Below are 21,419 nucleotides of genomic sequence, written 5' to 3' on the forward strand. Positions count from 1 at the left end.
CTACACCACTTAATATTTGCTGCGAATACCACTTAAATATAGCTTCTTCCAGCACTTCTTTTGCCTTTTTTAATGCTGTCTATTTGATACACTGCTTTTATCACTCCACACATCAAATTTTAAGGCAAACATCTTTATAGATTCTCTTTGTTTTTTTAATATTTGACACAGCCTGTTGGTCAATACCAAATTCTTCAGCAATTTTTTCCCTCATAAACCCAGTTTTCAAGTTGTCCTTTCACTTTTAGCTTGTTAATGTTAGTTAAAGTAACACGTTTTCTTTTTAATCCAACTTTTTAATTCTTTAGAACCCACAATTGTATAAATTATGTTAACTTATGCACATGTGTATATATGTATAAATACGTATGCAAATGAAGCAATATAAGCAATAACATCTGATTCAGAGTCAACAACGATACTGAACAACATGCAAGCATACGTTCCGTTTCTCTGCACAGTCGAAAATCAGCACACAGTCAGAGTTACTCATCTGCCTTCCTAAATTTCGTGTCTTTCAAAATACTCAACTGTGAACAGAATTTTTCATGTTTCAATCCCGACTGCCTGACATCCGGATTAACTGTAACCAAATTAGTGAAGATTTACTGTATATGCAGTGACTTGAATGACACCAATGTATTTACAATACCACTTAAAGTGGGAAATTACTAGTTTTGGATCATTAGGGTTAGAACCATACTCCTCTCTCAGTTAAAATTAGCCAACTAGAGTAGCCCTGATTGACAATGCCTTTTAAGAATTCCTAAAGACAGAAAGAAAAGCTGTGCATTATTTTTTTGTAGCTTCAAGACAGAAGTTTTCAATATTATTCCAAATGTCAGTCTTTGCTGATTTTTTTCTTAGTCTATATAGACAAACATTACCACACATAGGTAATACTTTGTATATTCCAACCTAAAAATTTTTTAAGAGATGAGCACAAAGTATTCTTCAAAAGATTATTTTACAGAATTATCCATCATCAGTTTTAACTCTCTATGAGCACCAATATAGCTGGCAGCATCTAGGTGCAAACTTTTGGATTTCAAAAACTTGGCGATTGGGTATTTGTAAGGAGGAAAACAAGAAGTACTTTGGCAAACACATGCACAAAATATATTATTTTATTTTTTTTGCAAAGCGCAGTTCTTCCCAAAACACAAGATGGAAACGGCAGTTTTTTTGAAAAAAGCAGGTTCCACAGAGAATGGCAGGGTAGACTGTGGAGCTGATGAATCTGTTAAGGATGTTCCAGTCTTGACCATGTATAAATTGCTGCTTTGAGTGCCACCTGAGACGAGCAAATTTGGAATTTGTTTTTATCCACCTGGCTGTTGAATGGCATGCTTGGTAAAATGAAACTACCAGATTGGCATAGAGCAACACCCACATTAGTGGCCCACCATAACAGGCTTGCATTAACCAACATGTTCCTTCTAAAGCAGATGTTAGAGGCTCTGAACAGAGTAGATGGTGACTTCGATGCCTCGACTTATACAGACTGGAAATAATTATGCCCTGTATGTGCAGAATTCATGACGTGATGCCAGCACCCCATCAATTCAGTTAGTTGCTACTGTTGCCGTTCCTAGGTGGAATTCGACAAACACATAAGGGGGGGCTTGTTAAATAGGATCGCTACACGCACTCTCCAATGTAGATCTTTGAATCTTTAAGCCTTAGAACTAGCTTAATGTCTGTATATATCATCATCATTAATATTGTCCTATGTACCCTTTTTATTGCAATCATTACTACTACTGCTATTATTATTATTATTACAATTATATGCCATTTTTCACTTATTCATATTTAAGCAATTTATGTTATTCAGTTCGCACAAGTTAACCACTGGCATTTGTCCCTGTAAAATATAGATTTAGTTATTTCTTTAATCTAGAAATATATATTTTTTAAATCTACAAAGTAAATTTCATATTTTATATTAAAAATATGCTATCATATGATCCTCAAAAATGTTTAATCAAAGTTTTTATTTTAACAATAGAATTGCTGTTCAAACTTGGCCCTCAAGAACATTTCTAAAACTGCACCACAAAAAGAAGGTAAGAATTTGTTCACCCATCCTTCCCCAACTCAGCACTACTATGAGGAATTATTAAATTGCCAAAAATGACCTGGGATAACCTGTTATATTTCATGCTTCATTGTCAAATCCCTGAACAAGAACCACTGTACATTAACTATTTCCCTTTATATTTTTTAAAGTGAGTGTCTGGTAGATTCTGAAATTAAAATAGACAGAACTCGCCTGCAAATCTATTTCTTTATATTCAATGATAGTTAAAAATACTGGAAACATTTATTAACTTACTTATTTTTTTTGTGAAAGCAATGTTCCAATTTGGTTCAAAAAACTATTCTCCAAATAGAATTATGTTTAAGTTACCAAAGTTAAAAAAATATTTAACTTATTTCTAAAACCAGTTAGTATCTTCCCAATTATTTAGAGTTCAAATACAGCAGACTTTTGATAAGGAAACATGTTTTGGTTTTAGGAATTCATAACTGAAAGTAGCTGGCTGTAAGCTGAATCTGCAATTTACCAAATTTATTTCAAAGTCATAGAGCATTTAAATCTGTGTCATTTAATTGGACAATATCAGCAATGTGGCGTGCAAACTTTCTGTAACTAAGTTTTTTTTTTTTTTTTTTATCATATTTAAAGTTTCACTGCATTACCTCGTTTTGATATTCTTAATGTACTGTATCTATACTTGTCTCTCATTACTCTTATTTCTAGACTGTATTGACAATGCAAGTTAGGAGTTGAAAATGTATAATTCATTTTCACTTCCTTTAAAAAGCAAATATTTAATTGTATCAGTTTTTAATAAACTTGAGTTCTTTTTGATCTTTATTGCTTTCTACATCATGAGAGGGTATCATCCCTGGGTCTCATCATATATATTGTGCTGGAAATGAAAACCTGCAGAATAAAATTTGGCTTTCTTGTTCCTTTTTCTTCTTCACCAACTGAGAAATGATGGCAAACTATTCTCTTTTCCAGCATTTATCACAACCACCTTCTTTAACTAACTTTAAAGAAGATGATGGGTGGGGGGGACACCTTTTTTTTATTCCAATGTTAATGTAGTTTTACTTTGGGGGGGGGGGGAAGGAAAAGGCTGAGAAAATAAAGCTTTTTCCAAATAGGTGGATTTTTTTATCATGGATCCAACAAAAGCTATGCATCTACCTTAAGCATTAACTTGTTAAAATTCTTACCTTGTGGTCCATATGGTCCTTGCTGCTGGGGTCCACCCCAGCCACCCTGATAACCACCAGGCATCATTCCATTAGCCATAGGTGGACCCATTGGTCCAGAAGGTCCACCAGGTCCCATTCCTGGACCACCAGGACCCATGTTAGGTCCACCAGGACCCGGTCCCCATCCTCCTGGAGTTGGACCCATTCCCATATTTGGTCCCCACTGATTATTGGACATATTATTATTGCTTTGTTGTTGTGTCCTGTTACCTCTTGACAAATCGCGGGGTTCTGCTCGTTTACATTCCACCTATCCAAAAATAAAATCACATAAGCCCAATGGTGTTTATTACACAGGTGTTCAGGAAGAAAAAGTAGAACAAAGGCTGTACTAAAATAACCGTATCACAGAAAATAATAATTAAGAAAAACAAATTATATATATATATTTGTGTGTGCATGTGTGTGGCTCTCTCACAGACAAAATGGATAAATATGTGAATAATATACTATGAAATACATAGTATCAGATATGGACTCATGCAAAGCAACAGTGACATATATATATATATATATATATATATCTCAAATATATATATATATATCTCAAATATATATATATATATATCTCAAATATATATATATATATCTCAAATATATATATATATATATCTCAAATATATCTATATAAATGCCTTGCCATGTGCAATATCCTAATAATAAAATGTTATTGAATAATTTATAAAATGTCAAAGATATTCAAATCTGATCTGAAATCACTGATTTTTTTCTGTAGATTTAATACACATAGGAGAAAAATTTACTATTAATGTATATGTGTACAAATACAGTATATGATAGAGGAAATAATTTTTCCCAAATCAGTGATTTGAGACAGCTGAAAATACAATGGCAAATGCTTAAATTTAAAATGTTTAATGTTTTCTTTTAAATTGATATTATTAATACTAAGCTTTTGCATTTAAAAAGTCAGCATATGTATATTTTCTGCACAGAAATTTCCTTAATCCTTTACATGAATCAGTGATTTGTTTCCATTACACCAGGTTTCAAAAATCACGAACGAAAATTTGATTTTTCACAAAGTATTATTCATTTTGGCAGAATCTGTGAACACACTACTTTTACCAGACTTAGTGTTTCAACGTGTATTTAAATACATGTTGAAACACTAGTGAAAAGGGCAGTGTGGTAAAAAGTCCAAACACTCACCTCTCATTTTAAATACTGATCTATGATGGGACAAATTTTTGTTTTGTTTGATTTTCTTGTAGATCCTTTTACTTATAGTCCCTCTTCAGAAACAAGCAATAGTCAGCCATCATGTTGACATTCCACCTTCCCTGGTAAAAGTAAAGTGCAGCCATTATCAACCCACTGCAGGATGGAAGCCTCCTCAACAATTCATGCTGAGGGAAATGGACCATAATCTGCCACGCTGGTCCAGTGCGGGTTGGCAGATCGACCGTATTCAGCAGTCAGGGGCTTGACCCCAGTCTACTCAAAGAGCGTGTGCTACTGCACTCCCGCTCCTGCCCACTTGGCTACGGAGGCCTTCCCTGGTACCGTACCTCATCTCCATGTTCTTAATGTCCTGGTGAAACCTCTCTCCCTGTTCTCAACTAACATTTACTAGATTTTCAGGGAATTAGTCAATGTGTGAGTGTAAAAACTGTACCTTGACACTCATGTTGCAGTCCAGCTTCTTGAGGTTTGCCAACACATATTCAACTATATTCTTGTAGTCTGGATTCTTATTATTCTTTAAGGAGTTCTCAAAAGCAGACCCGAAGATAATCCATGCCACTTTTTTCTCTTTTATTCATAGTTCCCTTAAATTCTCGGTCCCTCATCAGTCTGGGAATTTAAGATCCAAAAATAGACTTTGTTTTAGCTTCTCTTAGGTGATTAATTGGAATTTAGTACAAAGGTAGCTGAGGCAGGGACCTTCTTGAGGTAAAGGTTTCACAAATTGTTTCATCAAACCCAGTTTGATATGCAAGGGTGGAAGGAGGACAGCTTTGAGGTCTACCAGTGGTTTATCAACTATGTTCTTTGATCCACGTAACCAACTGTCCCTCTTTAGCCAGACCCTGCAGGTTATTTCCATGTCGAACTGGTCTAATGGCAGATGGAATATTAGAAAACAATGCCCTTCTTACTCTTTGCATTGTATCCATCTACGTTACCTAAGCAAAAGTAACAGCCATCACAGCAGTGTGTAGGCAAATCATGGGATTTGCAAATGGCAGAGCCTTCTTTTTACCATTTTCCCACAATCTCAATGCTTCAACACAGGGTCACAGTTTCACTCTAAAATAAGTACAATATACTTTTTTTTTTTTTTTTTTTACAAATTCTGTAATATCTGCTCTTTGCTTGAAAACTACATAACTTCCACAAATATAACAAAATAAGTTTGGATTGTTCATACACTAGTGTGAAGACGTTTTACTTATTTTTCAGCACAAGTTTGATACAGTAACCTCAAAAATAAACTGAGCTCACAGATACATGGCACTCTCAAGGTCAGGAAACAAATGACTAAAGGCAGTGTTGCCAACATGTAGAGATTTAGTTACAAATTCCCAGCAGTTACTCCTACCTTAATACATTCAATAATACAACTCATGAATTAACTTAAGTGATTTGTGAAAAAATGGTACGTGATAGGGGAAAAAATGAACAGTTCTGAAATCAGCGTAAAAAACCGAGTAAAACAGCTATTAAGTTTATATACATTGTAAACCATGCAGGGTGGTGTAATATGTATTATAAATTAGATTTTGAAGTATATGTAAAGATGGTAGAAGAAAGTTAACTGTTTGGGATACCAAACCCAAGGAGATAAGATGAATGGATAGAAGGTACAAATATAAAAAAATAGAATTCTGAAAACTACCGGTGAAATAAAATAAGATATACGATTAAGAAAATTATATCTACACAGAAACAGCGCCAGTACTGATGCCTAGGTTCCAGTAGGTATGGAAAGGAAAAGCCAAAGAAAGGTGTGTGGGGGGGAAGCTTTAAACATCACCGAAAACATTTTAAAAGGACCATAATCACAACAATCCACTGGGACATAGTGTTTCATATACAAACCAATGCAAAGTAGTACAAGCGTAACAGCAATAACATGTAAATTTTAAAACTTCGATTGTCAGATCAATGGCACCAAAAGATATGCCATGAACACAATGAGAAATTGATAACTGAGGGCAGAAGGGGAAAAAAAAAACAAATGTTTAACAGGGCAAAGGACACAAGAGTTGCAGCAGCAACAGTGTAAAATATAATATAAATAGAGAATAGTAAACTGGTAAAAAGAAGAAACATAACTCAGAAGGGCACTGTTCCTCCTTTTTACAACCCATCCTCTAAATAGAGACCCTGGCATTGGTGAATTTTAAAATAAATCATGAATTTTAGTAGTACGGTTAAAAAACACGGTTAAAGTGTGTTACAAGTGATATAAGTATAGGGAAACGACCCAGCGGATAAGGAAAGTAAAAAGATATACTGTGTGTTTCTCTGGCTTGATTAGTTCCAGGTTTTACATTCTCATGGTCTGGCATGATTCAGAAGTATTCTTTCTAATCTGTTAGTAATGACCCTTGTGAACAACTTGTAGATGTGGGATAATGATTACCTATGCTCACCTATATAAAATAAATTTTCTGGTTATACTCCGGAACAACCACACAGTCAGAGGAGTTCACAAGTTGAAAGTTAAGTTGAAATTTAGCATTTCAACTTAAATAAGAAATTACTTATGGAACCCCTATCCAGTCACTGGAGAACAGTTAGAATAGTAAAAAAATTTCAAATAAATTTCAGTGGGAAAAAAACAAATTAAATAACTGTTCCACTGTAATTGTGTAATATAGAGGTTTCTAGATTACCAACTGTATATGGTTTGGTACAGACTTGAAAATAAAGAAGAAAATCTCTACAATACAATAGTGTGAAACTTGGAGAGGGCTTCCTAGAATAGTTTAAAGTTGACCAGAACTATAAGGACCAAATTATCCATAGAATAAGGCTTGACATGTCTGATAGGACTATTATTCAGGTGACAGCTATCAAAGGCAAGCTGCTGAAGAATTCAATTCTGGTGATCAACAAGAGAGTCAGATACTTCCAGACTGTGGTGTGAACTTCATAATCAAGTTGTTACTTGTTATATGAAAACATTTATGAGTGTATACAGACCAAAACGCAGTCCCATGAAAAGAATTAACAAGTCATCAGGTAAACTAGTAGCCCTTTGTGTAAAATTTTAAAACCTATATGCTACAAACAACTAACTCTAACAACATGGCCACTGCCCATCTTTTTCCCAGTAACATCTCCTTAACTATTCTTAATACAGGCTTTGAGCATACAGCTAACAAGCTAATAGAAGTGAATAGTAAATTTAGTTACCTTGTTATCAATCACTAAGATTATAACTTTACAGAACACTTAATAAAAGTCTACAGTTTTATGTTCTATACACTTGGGCATTCAATTTAATCGCAACTGTTAATTTTTATTACTCTTCAACCATACAATTTTTAGGCACATTACTATATATCAGGGGCGGTCAATGAGTCGATAGCGACTTTAATTTCGGTCGATTACGACGAACTTTAAATATACAGTTATCCTTCGATTTCCGCGGTCAGGTATACTACCAAAATTTTATATTGTGCAGCGGGTTTCGCTACCTGCGTGTTATTTATTTACTTTTTTTTTCTTTTTACGAAGCTTCAGAAATAGGAACGAAGAGCAGATTTTGATAATTTATTTTTGTTTTTCTTTTTTGCATGATTGAAGATTTCATTGAAGGATAAACACATTTCACCATAATAACGAAAAATACCACAGAATTCCAGCTGTCATTATTATTGCAAATGCAATAAGATTGAGTTTACTACCCATTTACAATTAAATTGCACTAACAGAAAAGCCCAATAAACAGGAAACTGCAAATTGTTTTATGGTCGTGACCTCCAGAAATAGCTTTAGAGAAATCTCACAAAGGCATTCAAAACTGATTCTTATAAGGATATAACCAAACAGAGCAATAAACAGAGGTTTGTTTGTCCGTTTATTTTAGAAACAACTTCCTCATTTGGGAATCCTCTTCATCATTTATCCTATGTTAGCTGTTCAGGCAGAATATTTTTCTGGTTTGCGCACTTAGTGTTTTAATCGGTAAGCATTACTTTTGCTGATTTAATAACCGGACAGTACTTATGTGTTAATTTAATACCTTTTGATTTAAAATGAATACTACGCAAAAGAATAAAACGTATCATTTTCATCAAGAGTGGAAACTAGAATACTTTTTTTTGTAATGGTGAAAGAAAAATGTTGCTGTTCGATTTGCAATGCTTCCGTGGCTATACCCAAAAAAGGAAATTTAGAATGGCACTTCAATGCACTCCATGGTAAATACCAATCGGATTTTCTGCCGAATAGTGACCTTAGAAAAAATAAATTAGAACTTAAATCCAGATTATTTGTGCAACAAAATTTAATCATGACACGTAATTTACAATCTAAAGCAGTAACTGTAGCATCATTTAAAGTGAGTCATCTTCTTGCAAAAAATGCAAATCATTTTCTGATGGTCAATTCATCAAAGACGCATTTTTAGAAATAACAGATTCTCTTTTCAAAAATTTTAAGAACAAAAATGAAATTAAAAGTGCCCTTCAAGATCTTCAATTATCTCGAAATACTGTGATGCGATGCATCACAGCATTCTGCTACTAGAGAAGAACTGCTGGGTATAGTTTCGTTAAAAGAAAGAACTAGAGGTCTTGATATCTTTAACTCATTCAAACATTTTATTGAAAAAATTCAATTACCACTATTTAAGCTCATATCAGTAACAACAGATGGAGCTAAAGCAATTACGAGGTATCTTAATGGATTCATCGCATTGTGCCAAAAGGATGATGAATTCCCAGATTTTTTGAGTTACAACTGTATCATCCACAACTAGTGTTAGCCAGCAAAAGATTAAACACTAAAAGTGTTATTTATGGACATCGCTTTCAAAATCGTGAATTCCATCAGAGGACAACTATTTAAAGGAAACTTTTCAAAATGCAACTCGATGAAAAAGAACCAGATCTGATATTACACACAGATGTGAGGTGGCTGAGTCGGAGTAAGTTTCTACAGAGATTTCGAAATTTGCTGAATGAAATTAAAAAATTTGTTGATCAAAGGGGAGATGATTATCAGCGGCTACAAGATACGGAGTGGTTGTGTGATCTAGCTTTTTTGGCAGATTTTACAAGTAAATTAAGTGATCTGAATTTGGAATTACAAGGAAAAAATAAAAATGTGGGTGACATGATTAGTAGTATTTCTGCATATAAATATCAATTTTTGGCAATGGCTAAAGATCTCAAAGGAAAAAAATTCCGACCATTTTGCAAATATGCAAGATCATTTGCAAAAATATCCCATTTTTGAATTTAATAGTGAGAAATATGTTTCTCACTATTAAATTCAAACCAGATTCAGTGATTTTAAAACAATTGAAGACATTGTTCAATACAGTCAGTTCTCATATAACATGTGTTTACACTACACGAATTCGATCATATATGATTTATAAATAGGGGAACGATATCGTATATAACACGAACCGAATTCGCTTATGCACGATTCGCCTTTGTGTTTACAAGAAATGGCAGTCAAACGTGGAATCACCACAACTGAATGCAACACAACAGCAATGGAGAGAAGATTCTGAAAATGTTTGTTTGTTATTTGGTTTTTAGGAGCATTAGCAACTAAGGCCATATTGCTCCGGGATATGCAGTGGTCATTCACTGACCTTTCCGCATCCTCTGTATTTGGTGGTGACGGGCTTGAACCCCAGTCTAATCAAGAAGCGTGTGCTACGCACTGCTGTTCCTTCCCACCTGGCTAAGGAGGCGCCTTTCTGAAAATGTATTTATATTTTTTATATCAGTGAAGGGGAAACACATTTCACCATAATAATGTAAAACCCCACACAATTCCAGCTATCGATATTATCGCAAATGCAATTAGATTGAGTTTACTACCTGTTTATAACAGATTCCACTAGCAGGAACGCAACTGGAAATTGTTTTTATTGTGTTATGGTAGTAACCCCCAAAAATGTGCTTTAGTAAAATGTGAGCTAGTGAGGTGTTCATAGTGTGTCTCTGCCTTTACAGTGTTGTTTATTCAGTTGCTATATGCACACAGCTTTGTTTATGTGTATCAAGTGTGCTTCCTCATTTTGTAATTGTGCTTTATTCCCTAAAAATGAGTAAAATACTTAAGAGGTATAGATTACTGAATCTGTAGTGTCTTCCTGGTGAAGACACTACAGATTCAGAGAGAAAAAGAAAAGCAATATCGATAAACAGAGGCAGACTGGGTCAAAAATCCCACCTGGGAAAACTTGTAGTGGCCTCATACTAGTGTTTATGGTCAAAATCACACCGGACTCCGGCCCACCTGGGAAACTCCAGTGGGCCAGAGGCCAGTGTGATTCCCCGGTAAGGCTTATGTTCAGTTCGCCTCTGTCGATAGAGAAAAAAATATGAAATTTGAAATTTGAGCGAAATGAAAGAGCATGTGATATTGCACGAGCTACAGGCCTAAATGAGGCAACGCCGAAAATTACAAGGAATGCAGAGAAAATAAACTTTCATAGCAGGAATAACTGAAAGCGTAATTAAAATCCATTAGATTAAGACACAAAGAATTGGAAGAGATGGAACGGCTGTCATCTGTTTGGATAGAAAATCAAGCAAAAAACAAGTTTGCTTATGATAGAAGCAAAAGCATCAGCAATATTTTATTACGTAATAAAATACAAAAGTATTTTATTACGATAATTTATTGTGGTTGGTAATGTTTTGGTTACAAATGTGTGTTCAATCTTGGGTGGTCGGCACCTAACCCTATTTTTCCCATAGGGCCTGTTGTTTATATTGCACGAGGGTTTCTAGGAACACAACTATCGTGCTATACGAGGAATGACTGTATATTTCTTATCCATTTAATGTCGACTTAGATATAAAACAAATTGCAGAAAAAATCGCTGCGGTTTTTCACATGGCGAAAATATTACTTGAAAATGATATTATTACATTGAGAAACGATATCTTCCTAAAAGCTAGATCATCATAAAAAGGTGTTTTGGAAATGTTTGCCGAGAAAAGTACCCAAATGTAAAAAAAATGCAGATAATCAGCCTTTTCGTATTTGAAACAAACAAAGACGAAGAATAGCTGTGCTCTTATGGACTTGCATACATAAGATTCTTTACGGTTGGCCTGATCAGAGTATATCCCCGATTTTGAAAGCTTGGCAGATGACACGAAGACACAAACTTTGCGTAAATTAAAATTTTAAATACATATGAATTTAAAATAAGAATTTCGAATTGTATTGAATTTTAAAATTTATTAACATTTTCAATGTGTTGATTAACATTTTTAACCTTGTGGAATGAAATTTTTGAGATGGTAGATCGCAAAACACATTTTGAAGGAAAAAAGTAGCTCGCATCACAAATTAAGTTGGCCACCCCTGCTATATACAAAATAAAGCACCTTCTGTCATCACAATTTCCATGTGTCTATATAACTGTCCATCTGTCCAATAACTTGACTCCAATTGGCTAGATTCTCACAGGACTTTATATTTGCCTCTTTTCACAAGATTTGTCAAGCCTTCCCCAATATAATTAGCCTTGAATTAAATGTTCTTAGTTATAACAAAAATGATAGTAGATCCCGCAATAGGTAATGTGCTACCATTTTATTCATATTTTCTTGTAAAAGTTTATGGTTTTTGGATTCTGTTCGGAGAATACTAATATTTAACATTTCTTAATAAATTCAATTACTATATGTGCAATTTTGTAATTTTAATAGAAAAAAGTAAATATTTTAAAAAATAATAATAATACAGCAGAACATCGGTTATCCGGAATAATTTTGATTATAATAAGTGAAAGATCGAGTTTACTACCTGTTTATAACAGATTGTACAAACAAAAAATCTAATAAATCAAACTGCAAATTGTTTTGTTTTATGGTTGTGACCTCTAGAATTCTATGTGACCTTCAGAAAAGTGCTATAGAAAAATATCACAGAAACTACTGGGTTTTATCGGTTTGTTTGTTTTTAGGAGCATTAGCAACTAAGGCCATATTGCTCAGGGGATATGCAGTGGTCATTCCCTGACCTTTCCGCATCCTCCGTATTTGGTGGTCACGGGCTCGAGCCCGGTCTAATCAAGAAGCGTGTGCTACGCACTGCTGCTCCTGCCCACCTGGCTACGGAGGCCCCAGGTTTTCTCGGAAACCATGAGTGAATTTCAGATTAGTTTAGCTCCAGATTCGATAAGAATAGTATCAACCCGAAACAAAAAGAAAATGCACAGTTTTAACATTGCAACCGGAAATTATTAATAGAATTAGAAAAGGTGAAAATTTAGGAAATCTCTCCAAAGAGAGATTATGGGGATTTCAACAATTTACGACATCAAGAAAAATTCCAATGCCATAACAGAATTTGTGTCGATTATGGATAGTGAAGGAGGATCTAATAAGAAAAAGATGTCGAAACCTGAAAATGCCACTTTAGAGAGTGCACTTTCTTCAGAAGCAAAGTTTAGGTGAATCGGTGTCTGGCCCAATGTTGTGTGAGAAAGCATTGGTTGGCAGAAAAATTTTAAACAGACATGATATACGTGAACTAGACGTGCAAGGCAAGAAACTTTCTGCAGACGAATTGGCAACGGTGTCCTTTAAAAGTAAGTTCGCTTCAGTTAAGCAAATTATGGAAAGAAAATGTTTATAATGTTGATGAGGCAGGCTTATTATGGAAATCACTGCTGAGAAAAACCATAGCCACTAAAACAGAAATGCCTGCACCAGTTAAGATGAGAAAATAGTGAGTTACAATTGCTGTGTGAGCAAATGTCACTGGGACGCACAAATTGCCCACGCTCGTTATTGGTAAGTGACAAAAACCAAGGGCATTTAAAAATCTATCTAATTTTCCTGTTTCGTATAAAAATCATAAAAATGCCTGGATGGATGTTTCTGTTCTCCAAGATAAGTTTATAATTTTTTAAAATTAATTCTAAGGTAACTGAAAAAATTATGTGGTAGAGGTGACATCAATTATTCCGGATAAATGACATTCTACTGTGTGTGTGTGTGTATGTGTGTGTGTGTGTGTGTGTGTAAAAATTTTGCTAAAAATTAATAAATATGTTATGGAGATAAACGGAAGACAAAACTAATGGATAATCAATTCCATTCCATTTTCATCTTTTAAAAAACCATTAAACACATAATTTCAATTTTTTTTAAAAAATATTACATACTAATAGTTACTTCCATTTTAATTTATTGTTTAAATTTAAGGTTAAAAAAAAATACCCATCAATACATGCACACTGGATATTGCAGGCAAAGTAAATTTTTTGTAATATCCTGCGTGCATTCAAAAATTTATACATAAATATATAAGTTGGACCACTATATAATGAAATCAATTGTTCTCTTGAAAATAAATCAGAAATCAGTAGGAATGAATAAATTTTTTAACATTTTAAAACAATTTATTAATACAAGCACATTCAGAAATGACTACTTACATGATGTGCACAATACATTAATACACTTTTAAGAATTATTTTGTTAAATACTTGGTTATTTTTTGTTGTACACTGGATTTTACTATACATTGTTCATAAAAATGTTCCCATTTGTTTAAACACTCAAATATAATTTCTGGCAGATTTTCTTCACATTGAAGGCCTTGGACGCAAAGTTTCAAATACTGCCAACATTTCATGTTTGGAAGGTGCTCATTGCCTTCATTGCCCTCATTTTCATCCAACTCATCGTCAACACTGTCACTAGTTCTTTGAATACTTTTCAAAATGTTGGAATCACTTGGATATTCAGCTACTATGATATCATTATCAACTCCTAAAAATTCAACAAGAACAATTTCTCTGCCGATTAAAAAAACTCTTGCTTGGAGTTCTTTCCAAGATCGCTCAATGTTTGTAGTAGCTCATCCCTCTAGTCGCTGTTAATTGGCATTTTAGCAAAACAATTCTTAGTTGTTGTTTATGTCACATCTTGACTCCACACATTCTCCAACTCTGATATGCACATCCACAAATTTATAACACAGTCTATAGGTTGGTTGGTTGGTTGGTTTCCATTCACAGTATAATTTTTTTCAGTATGCACCTTCAAATTTTTGATAAAGCTTTGGTCCATTGGCTGCAGTTTAGATAAGGGATTCGTTCGGAGGGAAGAAAACAAGTTTCACACCTGTAAGTTTTGATATTACTGAGTGAGGGTAATTTCAAAGTGAAGGGGCAGTTTGTGGACAATCAACATGATTTTTCTGTTTTCTTTTGTCATCTTTCTATCGAAATTTAAAATCCACTGTTCAAAAATTTCACCTGTCATCATTGCTTTTTTGTAGTTCAACTCGAACGACCTTACTCCTTTGAAACATCGGGGTTGTTTACTTTTGCCTATTATCAAAAGCTTCAGTTTTTCATTATCAATCATATTTGCACCAACTAAGATGGTAATTATCTCCTTACTATTTTTACCACCTTTAAAAGTCAGTGTCTTGTTAGGCAAACATTTAAAAATTAGACCTGTTTCGTGAACGTTGAGTATGTCTTTGGGCTCGTAGTTCTTCATAATTTTTTTTTTAAAACTGTTTCTTTCCAATGGATAGAGTCTTCTTTGATTACAAACTCACTTTTGCCAGAAATAACTTTTTCGAGTGAGACATGGCTCTTTTAAAATTTGTCCAGCCAACCAGAACTGGCTTGGAATGTTTTATGCTCCAGAAAATATGCATACTCCATACCCTTTTCTTCTATTAATTGCTCGATTTGGCAATTCGACATGTTTTGGTCTCGAATCTCCACTTAAAAATGGCTTCATCTACATCTTCCATACAGGCAAAATTTTGCACGCTTCTGACTCAGTCCTGTTTCCTCCAACAGTTTGAGAATCGAAACATGGTTTTTCAGAATCTCTACTGGCAGGGATACCAACTTTTAAAGCAATTTCTTTTTTTTTAATATCCCATCCCATCTTTTCCACTACACTCAAGGATTAGACATGGTAAGGTTACTTGCACAGCAGCTAAAACAAAACTGATTTAGTTGAAACAGGTGAAATTTAGTGGAAGTGTGGAAGACTCATTTCTGCAAAAAAACATATGAATTTCCAGGATAAAGGAAAATTGATTCTCTCCTAATTCTGCAGCAGGGTGCTTACAGTATAAAACAGGTTAAGCAGAGCCAATGTCCTCATCGGGGATATGCCTAATCTGTACCAACGGTTCCACAACCATTGGTAAAGATTAAGGCATATCCCCGATGAGGACAGTGGCTCTGCTCATAGATAGCAATTCACCAGTGCAACTTCTTGGTACAGTAGAGGCGGCTGTATAGGTATAACAGGCACCACTACATCATGGAATGTTTTAACTCTAATTCGTGCTTTCTACAGCATCAGCTCTATTGCCTAAATGGCAAAGGTGCGAAAAATGTGTACCCAGGTCTCTCGAAATCAGTTCATTATATGGAAACTATTTTCAATCTAACGACCAAGGAGAAATCAACAAACTTTGCTTTATGGAAGTTCACTAAAGAGTGGTCTGACTGTGTATACATTCACCCAAGTCACCGAAAGTTTTGTGATCATATGTGTTTGAATATAGCACTGAAAAAGAATGGATCTTTTGTAAAAGTATATAAAAAATAATAATAAAGGAAAGAAGAAAGCACAGTATCTAACTTTTAAATATTGAGACATTGCACATATCCCACCAATTCAAAGGATGACACGACAAGTTAGCTTACGAATGGTAACTCCATCACTTTCCCTGGTGGAGTTACCGTTCGAATATGTAATGGAATAAGTTAATTATTCCACAAACTAAAACATCTTAATATTGAAAAATATACAGTACAGTAGAACTGTTGGTTATCCAGAACATCAGTTATCAGGAATAATTTGAAAGGCTGATCTTGCTTCCTTTTTTTTTTAAATATATATTAACGGTAGTACAGCAAGTGCCAGTTATAGTGATCATGTTTGCAAATTGAATTTTGATTATAATAAGTGAAAGTCATGTTTACTATCCGTTTATAATAGATTGTACAAACAAAAAGCCTAATAAACCGAAAACTCGAAATTGTTTTATGGCTGTGACCTTTAGAAAAATATCACAGAGACTACACTGTACTGGGTTTTCTTGGATTTCAGATTAGTTTAGCTCCAAATTTGGTAAGAATAATATCAGCCCGAAATTGTGCGATTTATTATTTTTCTCAATTTTTTACAGTAAAATGTGAACGAAAAGAAAATGCATAGTTTTAACATTGCAACAAAAACCGGAAATTATTAATAGAATTAGAAATGGTGAAAACTTTGGAAATCTCTCCAAAGAGTTTAATGTGGGGACTTCAACAATTTATGACATCCAGAAAAATTCCAATGCTATAACAGAATTTGTGTCGATTATGGACAGTGAAGAGGATCTAGAAAGAAAAAGATGATGTTGAAACCTGAAAATGCCACTTTAAAAATTTAGCTTTATTTTTTTGTTTTCTTCAGAAGCAAAGTTTAGGTGAATCAGTGTCTGGCCCAATGTTGTTTGAAAAAGCATTAGATTTTAATCGAAAATTAAGAGGTAATGAAGATTTTAAGGCAAGCACAGGTTGGCTGAAAAATTTTAAACTGAGACAGGGTATACACGAACTAGACATACAAGGCGAGAAACTTTCTGCAGATGAACCGGCAGTGGTGTCCTTTAAAAGTAAGTTCGCTTCAGTTAAGCAAATTACAAGAAAGAAAACTTTTATGTTGATGAGACAGGCTTATTATGGAAAGCATTACCGAGAAAAACCCTAGCCACTTAAAAGAGAAATGCCTGCAGCAGGTTTTAAGATAAGAAAAGAGCGAGTTACAATTGCCGTGTGTGTGCAAATGTCATTGGGACACACAGATTGTCTGTACTCATTATAGGAAGTCAAAAAAAAAACCGAGAGCATTTAAAAATCTTTCTAATTTTCCTGTTTTGTATAAAAATCATAAAAATGCCTGGATAGATGTTTCTGTCTTCCGAGATTAGTTTAGACTGTAATTTTTTTAAAATTTAATTAATCAAATTTATTTAATTAAATAATCAGATTAAATTTTTATTTAATCTTACCAGAAAATTTTCCGGTTCGATTATCCGGAAGAGGTCTGGCATCAATTATTCTGGATAACTGATGCTCTACTGTACTTAAATCAGAATTTGAAAAAAAAAAAAAAAAAGAGTTTACAATAAACATAGTATCAGTTATACCTAAAAGTGTCATTAACAACAAGCTCAATAAAATCATTCACAATATATATATATTAATTCAATTTTAAAATTAGAACAAAATTAAGCTTCTCAAATGAGTAAGAGGAAAATTACTTCTTTTAATTGAAATCTAGTCAATAAGATCATAATTTTATGTCATTCAATTTGTTCATATATAATACACCAAGCGTATATTTTCTATTCAAATACTACTGAATTTCAGATGATCTACCAAGGTAAATATATATAAATGTAACCTACTAGACTTACATAATTCAAAGAGCATTAACTTTTTATAAAATGCTTTAAAAATACAGCATGACTTCTGCTATCTACTTGTTTAATAAAGCGCACAGACTGATTTTTTTTTTTTTTTTTTTTAACCAATAATAAACAGAAACAACAACATTGGTAAAAATCTGCATCTAAAATAAGGGCATTCCGACTGTTTATCATTATTATTTTTTTTAATCTATGGTGTTAACTGCTAGATGTAAACTATGTGTTAAAAATAACATGCTAACTGTACAGTGTAATACTTGCAATACAGTAAAACTGCAGTTAGTCCACCATATTACACTTTCACTGAGTCATATTTAAACTACTTTCACTGCATTTCTATCATCATATCCATGATAATATTGTACTGCAATAATATCTCCTTTGGGGGGGGGGGGACTTTTTCAACAATCCTACTAATCATATATAACAAATAATTCTAGAATTAAAATGTGTATTGCCAATTTCACATATATTAATAAGATCTCTAACATTAAACTTAAGTATTTATATATCAGTAAATTTTAATTCAAACAATAAAACACCGCGTGTATAAGCAAAAATTATTTATGCTAAAGAAGATTGACCCTGCATGGTCAGTATTTGGAAACAGTAGCCAACTTGTCATTTGTTTGAAGAGTTTGTATCCAGTCAGAGACTGGAAGAATTATTAAAGGCCTCTCTAATTGGGGCTTTAGTTAGCCAACAAAAGGTATGGGTCAAATCCTCCTTTGGGGATTTGTCTTGTGAGTTAGCATAAGTTTTTTTTTCAGTAACACAACTGGCCAGTGATTTCAGACATAGCACAATATATGGCTTAAGTTGGTGATATTTGCTGTATAACAAACAGAATCGACCATGGCTTGAAAAAATTGACGCAAGTCTAAAACAAGAGGTATTTTTAACTTAATTCATGGGCATATCGGTCTCTAGCATCAAGTATTGTAATTAGCACTTATGATTTCCAAGATGAAAACTTGTATTTTTGCATTATGACTGCACTAATTTTATGTATAAAGTTTCTTTTCTTTTATTTTTATCAAGAAGGTGCAAATATAATCATATATACATACACGTTGAAGTACAGGTAGTTCCCGCTTTACGAGTTTTTTTTTTTTTTTCAAGTATCAAGTATCAACAAAATCGAAAATATGAACATTAACTGCAAAAAATGAATGTTAAACATTCATAAATACCACATTTCAAACCACGTGCGTAGCTATACAATACAGTGTACTCTGCTTTACGATATTAATCCATTCGAGAGACACCATCGTAATGTGAACCCAATATTTTGGTAATTCGTTCCACAACCTTGGAAGTTGAAAATTTCATTATATAACTCCTCTAAAAGGTCGTTTTTATGGTGTAAATTGTATTTGTTACCAATTCAAATCATTAAAATGCACTACACTTTCATCTTTATCATATGTTCTGTTATAAGAACCAATTTTGAATGCCTTTGTGATATTTTTCTAAATCACATTTCTGGAGGTCACTACCATAAAACAATAAAAACAATTTGCACTTTCCAGTTTACTGGGCTTTTCTGTTACTACAAGCAATTATAAACCGGTAGTAAACCGGATGTTATTGCATTTGCAAAAATACCGAAAGCTGGAATTGTCTGGTTTTTTATTATGGTGAAATGTGTTTCCCCTTTACTGAAATCCAATTGTATAAAAAACATAAATAAAATTTCAGGATATTCTCTTCATTCCTTTTTTTTTTTTTTTAAAGCTTCGTAAACTTGTTACTCCACACAAATCGCGTTAGTTTCAATTTGTGCGTTCCGTTAAAAAAAAATGCATATGCATGCTATTGAAATTTAAAAAGAAAATAGAAGATTATCTTGGAAATAAATGCCTCTTGAAGCAATTCTGAAGAAGGCAACTCCTTGTGCAACAAACCAATGAGTGCCGAGCCAATAATGAGTGATCAACGAGTGTGCATTTAGTCGATGATGCTGGTGAAGAATAAACATTCTTTAACATTTGTAATGTCATAAATAATTTCTGTATTATTATAATTTGCTTGATTTTACACAATACGTTTTCATTTCTTTGGATAAATCAATCATTGTTTAAACATAAACTAATTAGCTAACTAATTTCATTGTTGATAACGTAACCCCTATTTTTAACATTATGGGAAATAAATTCCTGCGTTGCGAGTTTTAGCTTTACAAGCGCGCACTAGGAATGAATTAACTCAAAGTCGGGAACTATCTGTATATGAACAAAACAGTGTGTACAAACATCATGCAATTTTAATATATGATGTCACAGTATAATTTATGGAAGACCGAGAACTTGCTAATGTTCTGCAGTTGTATGAGCACTACCAGTTTTTGCAATTTTATAAGATGCAATCATTCCATCTTCATTTGTTTGTGCATTCTTCTCAAATAAGGAAGCAACGGTGTTATGTTGCTCAAAATTCTGTTTTAAACTTCTAAAATATTCGAAGTTTACCAACTTTATCAGGATGTTTAATTTTTAAGTGATCTAAAAGTCTTGATGGTTTCATAGCCTCATTTGAAAAAGAACTATTACACATAAGACACATGGGCTGTCTTGAGTCGAATGGGCTTTCAATAAAACCATAAGCTAGATATTAGATATTCATCCAGATACTGTCGACACTTTATTTTCAGCACTTGACATGACTGACGATGGGTTTAATAACTACAAATTGAATAATAAAATATAAACTCCTTTTATTTAACTCTCATATCCCATGTCACTCACAAAAGCACTGTGGATCAAAATTAAACAACTTCCACAAGGAAACAATAAATCAATACTAACTGTTGCTTAGAAAGTAGAAACAATAGACAAACATTTCCCCATCCCATCTGTGCATCATGTATTGGCCAATGAAACAAAAGAATAAATAAACTATGCCCACCATGCCGCCACCAAGATCGCAGCTGTTGGAAAGGCACAAACACCAAGGATTGCGGAGACATTACCTCTGAAGGTACTTGGGCATTTAATGTCTATGAAAAGCAGAGGCAGTTAAATTAAATCATGCCCACTATCTTTCTTTTATCAAAATTTCTCACTCACTCCTAATATAATATACCTATATGTCAAAAATCAGTTGTCTCAGGGAAAGAGAAAACCCAACGAGAGAAATTAAATATTAAGGAATAAGATGTCTTCAGGTAGGGTTGAAATTTGGAGGGCTACAAACCATTGTAAAACCCATGAATTTTTTTGCTTCCAAACACTAATTTTTGCCCCGTTGAGAACCCCTGCTCTAAAGCAAAACATTAAATTGAAATACTAACTACATTATAACATGAGCGTACTCATTACAATCTGGACAAAAATGATACTATTTGTGAAACTTGTGGTGTTAAAAGAATAAATGCTGCTGGACTGTAACCAATTAGGAATATGGCTTGTGAAATCTGTTTTCTCGATTGGTTGGATATTTATGCTTATGAAATTGCTTGAAAATTGGAACTTCCCATA

The 21,419-nt window shown here is 33.6% G+C and overlaps 1 protein-coding gene across 2 annotated transcripts in view; it reads right to left on the reverse strand.

Annotated features, from left to right (window-relative positions):
* Positions 1-21,419, reverse strand: part of LOC150087020 (uncharacterized) — a 246,071-nt gene that overhangs the window by 86,710 nt on the left and 137,942 nt on the right. For both annotated transcript variants that reach the window (XM_090371751.1, XM_090371750.1), the window contains exon 8: positions 3,253-3,544. In XM_090371751.1, coding sequence (XP_090227877.1) covers positions 3,253-3,544 — 292 coding nt within the window. The remainder of the gene's footprint in view (positions 1-3,252; positions 3,545-21,419) is intronic.

This window comes from Mastigoproctus giganteus, chromosome 4, assembly GCF_048544385.1.
Source record: "Mastigoproctus giganteus isolate SK-2022 chromosome 4, ASM4854438v1, whole genome shotgun sequence".
Taxonomy (NCBI): Eukaryota; Metazoa; Arthropoda; class Arachnida; order Uropygi; family Thelyphonidae; genus Mastigoproctus; species Mastigoproctus giganteus.